General features: G+C 44.0%; 1 protein-coding gene across 1 annotated transcript in view; it reads right to left on the bottom strand.

Moving 5' to 3' along the window:
• The window catches only part of Fer1l6 (fer-1-like family member 6), a 155,444-nt gene that overhangs the window by 96,584 nt on the left and 46,774 nt on the right, over positions 1 to 12,086 (bottom strand). Inside the window, exons 9-13 of the mRNA XM_039080186.2 lie at positions 11,870 to 12,026; positions 10,897 to 11,083; positions 9,662 to 9,854; positions 6,372 to 6,724; positions 867 to 975 (exon numbers count right to left, since the gene is read on the bottom strand). Coding sequence (XP_038936114.2) covers positions 867 to 975; positions 6,372 to 6,724; positions 9,662 to 9,854; positions 10,897 to 11,083; positions 11,870 to 12,026 — 999 coding nt within the window. The remainder of the gene's footprint in view (positions 1 to 866; positions 976 to 6,371; positions 6,725 to 9,661; positions 9,855 to 10,896; positions 11,084 to 11,869; positions 12,027 to 12,086) is intronic.

Raw genomic sequence — 12,086 nt, 5'->3', positions numbered from 1 at the left:
TGGGAGGAACCAGGAGGAGGAATCGAGGGAGAAGAAGTCATAATCAGGATATACTATGTGAGAAAAAGCATTTATTTTCAGTAAATCAATAAAAGGGAAAAGAAGACAAGGCCTCTCCTGTCGGAATTTTGTCCTTCACAGTTCTAACAGACATCTTCATTCTGTGGCCATGCAGACATGGAGCCCTGTGCCTGGCCTCCAGCTGTGCAGCTCAGGACTGAGTCTCAGCCCCACTTCCCTCTGCCCTGTTGCAACAGAACTGCCTGGAGGTGAACCTGTTCTTCTCTGATGGAATTAGTGCTCTTAGTTGAGCTGCATTAGCCAAGGAAGGTGGCTGGGGATTATGGCTGTAGCCTCTATTGAATGTGTGACGTGTGGCATCAGACATTCAAACCTTGCAATCCTGGGAGGAGTCATTATAATTCCCATCGTGTACATGAGGAAACCAAGACCCAGAGAAACTAAGTCATCCCAAAGTAGTGGAACCAAGATTAGGAACACAAATCCCCAAATCCAAACCTACACTGATTACCGCTTTGTTTTTGTGTGCTTGTTTGTTTTTTGTTTGTTTGTTTGTTTGTTTTCTTTTTTTTTTTTTTTTTTTTTTTGGAGCTGGGGACCGAACCCAGGGCCTCGTGCTTGCTAGGCAAGCACTCTACCACTGAGCGAATCCCCAACCCCAGTTTTTAAAATTCTGTAGGAATAAATCTACTCTTTATGTGTTGGCACTGGGTAGCCAAGGAAGTATCCTCTCTTTTGGGGGTCCTGACTATAATCTCCACCACAATATAATTGCCTATGTAAAGCATTAGTTCACTTATTCAAGAGACGAACACTCCCCAAACCCTGCATGTGTCCGCACTCACCAACAGAAACTTCAAAGCTGATAGGTTTGTCTCCAATCTTCCTGTCAATCATAGTAGCTTCAAAAAAGGCCCCAAAGAGTAAAAAGTCCTCATATTTTTCCGGTATAATCTACAGAGAGAAAAACATATTACTAGACAGAGCTGGCTTCCTTTCCTCACTAGAAAGCCAAGTTAGTGAAACTCATTTGGTCTGGTATAACCCATAGATGTCTGAATCTGTTACAGTTGAAAATGCTATGCCTTGCCACTAGCAGATGGGCAGCTGTCATGGCCAACAAACTCAAGTCTAATCTCAGCTAGCCACTGGTTTAAAACAACCCAGAAACACCCTCTAAACTGTTAACTTAACATACATGAAAAATAGTCTCCTTTCATGGCAAAAGATGAGCTTGTATGTGTCTTCCCAAGATGCTGTTGTGGGTAGAGGGCAGCACTGAGCAGGTGTTTAGACCCAGCAAATCAAAGGTGAGATGCTGAAAGTCACGGCACTGGACCCTTACACACAAGCATAACTGTACAGCCTAGATGCAGGGCTCACATTCATTCCTTGTAACAACTTTGAGAGCCTGGAATCTAGAACATTCTCATGTGTTCTTTGAGATTAGCATATGCTAACCTGTTGCCTTGGGGCTGATCTGTAGTCCACATTTATTTCCTTAAATAATTAATTAGTGTGGAGGTTTGAATAGGTTTGGCCCCCCCAAAGACTCATGTGTTTGACTGCACCTCCCATAGGGGCTGGGAGGAGGTGTGGCCTTGTTGGAGTGGGTGTGGCTTTGTGGGAGTTAATGTGTCACTATGGGAGTAGGCTTCTAGGTCTCCTAGTGCTCAAGTGTGGAAGAACCTCCTCCTGGCTGCCTGCAGAAGACATCAGATCAAGATGTCTGGCTAACATCAGATCAAGATGTAGAAATCTTGGCTCCTCTAACGCCATGTCTGTCTGCACACTGCCATGCTTCCTGCTATGATGATAATGCTGTAAGCCAGCCCCAATTAAAATTAAATGTTTGTCTTTTTAAGAATTGCTTTGGTCACGGTGTCTCTTCACAGTTAGGAAACCCAGATAAAAAGAGGGAAGTGTTAGGCGTAGCAAAAGCATCAATCAACCCTGTGTATCCGGGGTGCCATACACCCTGAAAGCTGTTGGAAGGGATCCACTTGTATGTGAATCAGAAATGATTTTATATTGAAAAGGACATTAGAGCTATCTATTCCAACCTCTACCGTTTACCTTTATAATATAAAGTGCAGGAAGATTCAGGGGCTTCCAAGGTCACACAGCAAGACTAAGGCAGTCATGCCTTAAGTCCTATTCTTCACTAAGGCTGCATGATCAAGTAACCTACAGGTCATCTGGAAGACTGGACTATGGCAGGCCGTAAGGCAGTGATTCTCAACCTGTGGGCTACGACCCCCTTGGCAAACCTCTATCTCCCAAATATATTTATATTACAAATTCTTAACAGTAGCAAAGCTCCCGTTATGAAATAGCAACGAAAATAATTCATGGTTGGGGGTCACCACAACGTGAGGAAATATATTAAAGGGTCTCAGCATGAGAAAGGTTGAGAAGCAGCCACTACACCCTAGGGAATACTCAGTTCTTTGCAAGTAGCTCTTCCTAATGTGGAACCATTTCTGAGTGAAGATTCTGAGTGAGTTGAAGACATATAAAAAGGGCTCCCTGGCTTTAGGGGACTTTTAGTCCCTTGGACTAAAGTCCAAGGAACAAGAAACAGCAAGGCTTAAATTCCCTAGTAATAAGCTAAGAGAACAAAACAACTGTGGCCCCACAGTCATGGCGTGAACTGAACAAGAGTCCTGAACTAGGACCCACAGAGAACTAGGTAACTAGGTGAGAGGTGACCTTTCCTGTGGCATTGGACGATCCAGGAAATGCTTCTTTTTGACCAGAAACACAGGGCAGGGCAGAGCAGGGTGTAAAGCTTAGTCACTGTCTATCTACCAGCCTCTTATCTTGTAGTCTGGGGGCTGAGTTTACTCTCTGGGAGGAGGGTGAAAACCACAGAGACTAGAGGGAGAGCAGGACTCAAGGATGACAGATGTGGCAGCAAACCAGCTGACCTGCCAGCAACTGGACTTTGAGCATCTATAGTCTGGCTGTTTCTTTCCTTATCTGTGACAAAAGTATCACAATAAGGCCTGGAACACTTGTGAAGAGCAGACATATAAGCCCTGCAAATTATAAGTACAGTAAATACTTGAATAGTTTGAATTATCTTTTAATCTCTCAGATCCTTCAAGCTCTAATTTCTAGCCTCCCATGCCCCCAATTCTGGAAATATTCCTTAGACTGGAGAAATGATTGATACATAATGTACACCGAGCTCACAAAGTGAGCTGAGCACGGAGTTCATCTTTCTGCTTCCTGCCTATGGATACAGTGTAACCAGCTGCTACAGGCTTCTGCTGCTCTGCTTTTCCCCACTGTGATGGACTGTATCTCCAAACTGTGAGCCCCAAACCCCCTCTCTTGAAGTTGCTTTTAGTCAGTGTTTTGTCTCAGCAAAGAGAAAGCAATTAGCATAGGGGTCAAGTCGTCTGCCCAAAGAGTCAAAAAGAGGTGTGAGCATGTCTTGCCCACACACTAGACCCTGCACCATACTTACACAATTTAAATCCAGCTGTCCCACACAAAAGGCCAAAAATCATAAACACCAAACTTTCTCATCCCATAAATAACGGCAATGTGTAGGTCCTAACATCCATCACTTCCAACTTCTTGTTGGATATATTTTTGCATCTATTCTCTCCCCTTCTACAGCATAAGCTCCATGGAACTGGGCTCTGTATTTACTCTTGCCCATGGTGAGCAAGATGTTTGATATGAAGCTGTTCAATCAGCTTTCATAGACTTTAAAAATGCTCACATTCCCAGGGCTGGCTATGTTCTTTGGGAGTTTGGCAGAGGAGAAAGAAGCTTAGGTAAGTAATGAGGCAAAATAGGAAAAGGCAGCATCATAGGGTCTCCCAGCATCCAGATGTGCATGAAGTTAGTGTTTGACAGTGACACTGGAGCTCTGTGCCCTCGGAAGCTGAAAAAGAAAAAAAGACACAGCAAGAAAGGGTTGATTGGGACAGATTGATCTGCTCTGGCTGTGGAAAACAGAGGATTTGTTCCTAACAAGAAGAAGGAACCCAGAAGTGTCAGTCTGTGGTGTCATGGCTTGGTCATGGCCATTCTCTGAGGTCACCACCACCCTCAGGGAAGGCAAAAAACCACCATGTCATAAGGATATTCAGAATTTATGGAAGTCTCCAAAGTAAGGAACTGCATTCTCATACCAACAACCAACAAGGTGCTAAGGCCTCCTGAGTACCAGGCAACCGTCTTGGGATAGGTCCTCTAATCCTGTGGTACCTTCGAAAGATCATAGCCTCTGCCAAGATCTTGAGAGCTTGTTAGGGGGGTCTAGCAGGGGAGCTCAGCTACTCATATACTCTTGACTGAAGACTACTCATCCTCTATTCCTGGAAAGCCACCATGCAGCTTCTGGAGGGATGTACAAGGAGTGGTGAGGGAGAAAGGGGACACTTGCCTACCCAGCTAGGTCAGTCACACCAACCCTGGCTACCAATGGGGTGACAAATGTCACAACTAAATCACCTTCATATCCACATTACCAAGATCTTTCCTCCAAGGACTGTCTGAACCAGAACCATTTGTATTAAGGTATCTCCAAACTCCTTATTCACTGGAAAATAAGATTTGATGTTTCAAGCTGCTAAGCTTTGGAGTGACTCGATGTGCAACAACAGATAAGTAATGAATCTGACAAGAAACTGCTACCAATAAGACACCAAGATGAGGAGGGGGTGGAGGCAGAAAAGCTCCTCAGTTGTCCTATATCTACCACCTTCTCCACAGAAGCTCATTAACCTTCTCTATAGCTTGACTTATAGGAAAGTCCACTCCCTACCCAACCTCCTGTGCTTTTTACTAGAATTTCTTTTTAATAGGCACTCTCAGCAAACAATCCTAAGGATATTGACTTAGATTCTGAATATTTCCCTAGCTTCTTTCTCCTTGGATATCCTTATACAACCTGGCCCATAGCAGGAATGGTCGCAGATGTAGGAGGCATGTTCATTAAGTGGTCATTAACCTACCCACAAATTCAAAGTCAAGTTTCTAATGTTGGCTTATATTCTGAATGCATGCGCTCATGCAATCACTCTCTCTCTCTCTCTCTCTCTCTCTCTCTCTCTCTCACACACACACACACACACACACACACACACACACACACACACACACACACACAGAGCCCAACACAGAAAATGCCAGTCCTGCCCCCAAACAAACTAATATCACACATTTCCAGAAGTTTTCCCAGATGAGAGTTGGAAGAGAGGTAGTGAGGGAGGGGCTGAAAGGGTCAAGAGGTAGCAAGCTCTAAACAGCTGCACCTTGGAGGAGGGAGCCAGCCATGGGTACCAGCCAGAAAGGCATTGCAAGCTTAACTATGTACGTGCTAGAAGATCTGATGGCAATTTATATACACTTTCTCATCAGCCTCTAGATGTCTATGACAGAGTGACCTTTATGACCTCATTTAGCTGAAGCAAAAAGGACAACCCAGGGCAGTGTTGGCATTAGAGCCACGAGTAGAACTAACGCCAAGGTTTCCAATCTCGTGCTCCCAGTTCTCTGCAGTGGGTTCTTGAGATCCCAGAAAGAAAAATAAAAAGTTCTCGAAAAGTAAGGGTGAGTCTCCTACTGCACTTCTGAGGTCTGCCCAGTCTCCTGAGGAATGGACAGCTCTGGGTAAGTGGCCATTGCCTCCCTACCTGTTGACCTGAGAAACATTCCCACAGACAGAATTAACCAGTATCAACTGGGGTCAACCTTCCTCTGCTGCTAACACACAGGACTCATCTACTCACTTGAATACAAACTGTATCACTAGAAGAAACACTGAGAGGATAGTCACAGCTGGTGTCATCTTGACACCCCAAGCTCTTGCCATTAACACAGAGTTGGGTGGGGAAAATGTTCATGTGTCTCTGGTAGGAACTAACTGAAGAGAAGCATTCTGTGGGCTTGCGATTTCCTCCTGGGTTTGTGGGGCTTCTTGAGTTCTCATGAAGCTTCTTGCCTACTATTCTCCCCTGTCTTCCCTCTTCCTACATGGTCAGACATGCAAAAAGTACTCCAGGATAATGCAGCTAAACCAAACTAGACAAGCAGAGTTTCCTCACGCAGCCTACCAGCCCTCCTACCGATGCCTCCAGCTACTTTTTTCTCTTCCTTTTTGAGTACCCATGGACCCATGCTTGAGAAATGCAGAAGAAATTCATCATGAGCATATGGTCATACTTGCATGAACTGAGAATGGGCCCAAAGACTCAATACTAGGCCAACACAATTTTGCCAGTAAGAAGAGACCTGCACAGGAGAAGGTCTTCTGGAACCTGTGACAAGTGCTGTCTCCCTTTGCCCTCCACTACCATCAGGCATAGAGAAACAGCGCTTAGACCTACCTCTGGGGGAACAGCAAAAGATTCCACCTCCACCTCCGTGGAGTTGGTTTTGTCAGTGGCCTGCTGGGCTTTGCCATCATCAGCTTTGTCGGCCTTGTCCTTACTGGAGCCTTTGGAAGATTTGGAGTCTTTGTCTTTGGAAGACAGCTTCAGCTCCTTCAGAGCCTTGGAGAACTTAGACTCCTGGGCCCCACCTGAGAGGATCTCCACAGCAATTTCCACCAAGATTCGGCCCCTGAAGGACACACCTTCCCCAAAGCCTTCATTCAACTCCTGGTAGTCATCCATGAGGCTGTGGTTCCTGGGAGAGCCATACAGGTTAATCCAGGCAGGTCCAAAAGTAGGAAGAAAACCTAGGGGAAACCTGAGTGTAAGGCAACATGTATGATATACAGACAAAAGAAAATATTTAATATTTAGAAGACATCCTCTCGAAAGACACTATTTTGCTCAATTTCCATCTCTTTTACGCATTTACAGTTTTTCACATGTGTAATATTATAGAGGCCATCCCTGCACATATGCAGCAGATATGCAGTTTGGTCTTCATGTGAGTCCTAAAGAACTAGAATGGGGGGCTATCCCAAAATCTGTTGCCTGTGCATGGGATATGTTCTTCTAGCTGGGATGCCTTGTCTGGCCTCAATAGAAGAGGAAGTGCCTAGTCTCGCAGAGACTTGAAATGTCAGGGTTGGGGGGCACCCTGAGGGGCCCCACCTGCTCAGAGGAGAAGAGGAGAAGGACTGGGGTAAGGATTGTGGAAAGTGGTGACCGGGAGGGGAGGCAGTGAGGGGGGTGAAAGGGAATAAGTAAAAAAATTAAATTAAATAAAAAATAATATTGAGGCCACTTTGCACACTTTTGTTGTCATTTAACCATCAAATGTTTACTTATTCTGAACATGAGCTAGGGAGCATGCTCTATGCCAACCATGGAGTTCAGCAGAGGACAAGCTGATACAAAGATTGAACAAAGAAATGTTTACATTAATATCTACAATATCAACACTATGAAGGGGATACATCTTCTATTGCAAGGAAAACAATAGACTGATGGATCATGGAGGAACGGGGGAGGGCCATAAACAGTGATTGATGGAGCATGGAGGAAGGGGCGGGGCTATAAACCAGTGATTGATGGAGCATGGAGGAAGGGGTGGGGCTATAAACCAATGATTGATGGAGCACAGAGGAAGGGGCAGGGCTGTAAACCAGCTGGAAAGAATATGGAGCCAGAGATACATGGGTAGAGTTTGGATAGGTGGGAGGCCTTAGACCTTGTTCTGAGTTTTGCTCATTATCTTAGTATCATTAAGAGCATTTTAAAGGGATTTTTATCAAATTCATGCCTCTTAAGACCAGTGGTTCTCAGCCTGTAGGTCACAGCTCCTTTGGGGGTCGCACATCAGATATTTATACTACAATTCACAACAGTAGCAAAATTACAGTTATGAAGTAGTAACAATAATAATTTTATGGTTGGGAGTCACCACAACATGAGGAACTGTATTAAAAGGTCTCAGCAGTGGGAATTCCGGTTGAGAACCAGTTAAGACCATTGTGGTTACCATGTGAAGGTTTGCAAGAATGGACGTGGGAAAATTGCTTTGGGAACAATTTCATCATGAAAGCTAAGGACACTACAGTTTGGACTAGGGTAAGGTGGTAGAGATGGTGAGAAACAGTTGTTCAAAAATATTTCCTAAACATAGACCTGAAAAGACGTGGTGATTTTAATTTATTCCTACCATAAGGGGTTTCTCTCAATATAGAACAAAATATATGGCAAGCATGAGAACATCTGTCATCACATCACCCCTTTACTTTTCAGTACTGGAAATCAAGCCCATGGCCCCTCACACTGTAGGCAAGAGCAATGGCCACTGACTCATGAACTATGACCACTGACACACACCTTCTGCTTCCTTCTGAAAGGCAAAACCACATGTCGTTCCAGAACACTCAACTTTGTGGGTTTCAATTCCAGCCTTGGGACTTTTCAACCACATGAGATTGGACACATTTCTTAACTTCTTTGTACCTCAGTTTCCTCATGTGGAGGAGAAGCTAATAGTGCCTAACTCACCTGTCAAGATTAATAGGATAACCTCTACTAAGTGTCTCCCTTAGGACACACTCCACTGATACGAAGACATAGAGAGTCATAATTTGCTTATCAATCCCCCCGTAGTCACTAAGAAAACATTTTTCTTTCTGTCTAAATGTCTCCTTTCTACCACCCTGATTTTTGCAAACTAGATTCTATCCCTTGGATTCTATTCTCCTCTGAGCAAACTTAAGCAGAAAAAATATTGTTAAAAAGATAGGAAAGATTTTATGGTCCCCAATGTCTACTTCTAACACACAAACATCTGTCTTTCTGAGCACCATCTAGAAGCTTCTAAACTGCTATGAATAAAACAACTCGACATCTAGTTGAGAAAGTGAAGATGGATGAGTGTTGCTGTAATACGAAGAACTAGAGAACACACATTCACTGAGGGCTTTGTGATGTCAGTCTGTGACGGATGTAAAAATATATGTCACTGCTCTTGGAAAATATTCATCTAGTTAAGAAAAACTAAAACAGCTATACTGATGTCATCTTTATGTGACATATGAGATGTTTAACATACACATGCATATATGTATGTGTGTACTTGGTCTTCTAATTATATATACGTATGTGATATGTAGGCATTTTGTCAATCAGCATACATATGCAGTGCAAAGAAAGGTGGTCATGAATTTAAATGGGGATTAATTTAGAACTTCTCACACACTGATGGGATTTTAGAAATCCAGTCATATACTGAGTGGGAGTTCTTTCCTTCCCTGCCACCTTCAAGGCTTTGTGGATAACCCGAAGCTCTCCCAGCTCCCTGAGAACACAGCCCCTTGCCACCCATTAGCTCACATGTTCCCATCAAGTGACTGGGGACATAATTTTTAAGTAGGGCAAATATGTTTCCATTGTCCACATGCAAAACCTTTTCATACAGAACCATGCAAAACCACAAATCAGGACAGACTGGCCCATAGATTTTAATTTTTCAACCTTTGGTTTTATCTGACTTCCATTTTCTTAGTAGAACAGGCACACACCGCAGGTAGGTAGCAATAGTCATGGGAGACCTACAGTCAGAGCTTGGTTCAATCATGACTTTAACCAAGCCAAGCCACAGACCACAGAATCATGCAAGGTATTCGTACAGGCCTACACGGTCTTCTCCCTTTGAAGGTAACTATGGTTTTAAGACCCACTTCCGAGTCAGACACACAAAGCTCTACCTTTATCGCCGTCCTGCTCATTGGAGATTTTCTTCAGGTCAATGAAGTGGGTTGCCAGGGTCACATCATTCATGCTGCCTTCATCCCACAGCTGAATTTTCACCCTCCGGCACAAGGGGGGGAACATTTCCTTGAAGACCACCTGCTCGTGCCACACAGGATCAGCACAATTCTTTTGCACAGAGGTTCGCCCCTGAGAGTACAGGAGCCAGGAGGATGTGAGCCATGGGGGTACGTGGCTAAAGAAAACACTTCAAAGCACCTAATGCGAAGGGAATTAATCAAAGATTCTATGCTTGCCTCCCTGATGCCTGTGAAAGCAGCTACACTCACTCTGTTAACACTGCTGCTGGCCTAGATGGTAATGCAGGGCACTGGGGCAAAGGTGAATCGTTGTCCTTGGGGTTTCTACTCAACAGGTAAGTGTTGTGACTCCCTCTGTTATACATAGGAGTTGTGTCATGTGTCTCCAGGGAAGCAGCAGACATAGTGAGACCCCGAGGTCATGCCCTCATAAAGACAAGGGTGAACGTCATGTCACGTATGACCTTGAGTGAATCAAAGCTTCAGCCTGGGCCTCAATTTCCTTGTCATAAAACAGAATGACATTCAATGTGCCCTCCAAGTTGAACGCAACTTAGACTCAATCCAGCTTTTATTCCTGCTGATCAGAAGGGACAGGGACATGTTTTGAAAGCACATGTTATTCAAAGTTTCAAAGTCCAGTAGGGCATAGCTTTTTTTTCTCTTTTTTTTCGGAGCTGGGGACCGAACTCAGGGCCTTGCACTTGCTAGGTAAGCGCTCTACCACTGAGCTAAATCCCCAACCCCTATAATGCAGCTTTGACCACAAACCTAGGCCTCGTATCTCCCAGTGGCCCTTGAGAAAAGAACAGAGGTATCTAGGGTTATGTAGGAGGATGGTTGCCTGGAAAATTGAGAAATAGGTTAGGAGAGAGTGGCCTGCCTTATTCTTGTTTAGAGAAGTAGCCAGCTATGTGGAAAGATGTTTTTCTACCTGACCCTAAGTTGTAACACACCTAACCATGGTTCTTTTCCACAATCCTCAATGAGGCATGAGTGGGTAGCTGATGTCTGCACCTCTGATACCTAACACCTACCCTTCTTGTGACAAAGTTTTCTCTGAGGCACTTTTTACTTAATTTCATTTGGTTAAAAATGTTCTGAATCCAAGCAAAACATAACTGCCACTATTGGTGACAAAGTCTCCTCACCGTTTGCCCAGCAAAGGACACCTCCACGAAGGGGTCCACAAGGTCCTTACTGTCACCCACAAATGCTTTGGTGACATTTGCCATAATGCTGGAGTTCATTTTGGGTAACCCTTCTGCTCGGTAAAGTCTCACATAGAACCTGGCCCAAGGTCTCTCTGATGGAAATCCTTGAGGGATCAAAAGGTTCCTAAAGGGAGACAAGAAAAATTTTAAAGTGAAAAGGTCTGCCAGTCAAGAGGAGGGAGAAAGGGCAGGTACAGGCTGAAGGCAGAAAGGAAGAAAAATTGGATATAGAAAATCACTGGGATTCATCACTAAACCAAGTTTCCTTTCTAGAATTTAAAACCTTTTTTTTTGTGTGTGTCATAAACCAGTAGTTGAAAGTAAGATTCTTTCAAAGAAAAAAAAAAAAAAACCCTGCTACACGTGGATAAATTATATAATCTCAAGAATGGCTTATCTCCATAATGCATACACTTAAGGATCAGAGAGCATAGAAGATGTGGTAGAAAGACTATAAGAGCCGGAGGACTGGACACATGCTGCAGAATTGCCTTTTCTTTAAACAACAATAAAAAGACAGGAAGTGCGGGGTGCACAGGAAAGAGGAGTTTTATCTGGGAACGGTAGAATGGAGGAGTGTGGGCGAATGTGAACAAGGTGCATTATATAAAATTCTCCAAGAAAATAATAATAATAATAATAATAATAATAATAATAATAATAATAATAATAGCATGGTTTACCTAAAATAAACTGTTACAGGGAAACAGTGTTCTTGCCTGAAAATCCAAGCTTCCAAAAGAGCCATTTGAGAAGATGCATTCAGGCAGCTGACAGAGCTGAGTCTCTGATAGACAGGCCATGAGTGGGCAGCACTCACACATCCATTCAGAAAAGAGTGGAAAGGGGAAAGAGGCATAAAGAAGGGCAGAGAATTTCTCTTTTATGGCTCTGGTTGGCTCTATCTCACTTCTCTATTTGCTCCTCAGCATCGGAGGTTTTGGGGTTGGTCTTTAAGATGTCGCCTTTCCCGGTCACGCTGATGTCACACTTCAGGTAGCCCTTGGTGCCAGTCCTGATGTCACCCGGGTCTGTAAGCAGTGCCCACTTGTCACAGAACTGATGACCTATGAACACATCTTGTAAGTAGTATCCTTTGCAGATGGACAGTGGCTCCCTGATCTCCT

Source organism: Rattus norvegicus, chromosome 7 (assembly GCF_036323735.1).
Source record: "Rattus norvegicus strain BN/NHsdMcwi chromosome 7, GRCr8, whole genome shotgun sequence".
NCBI classification, from domain to species: Eukaryota; Metazoa; Chordata; class Mammalia; order Rodentia; family Muridae; genus Rattus; species Rattus norvegicus.
This window is presented reverse-complemented; position numbering and strand designations above follow the sequence as displayed.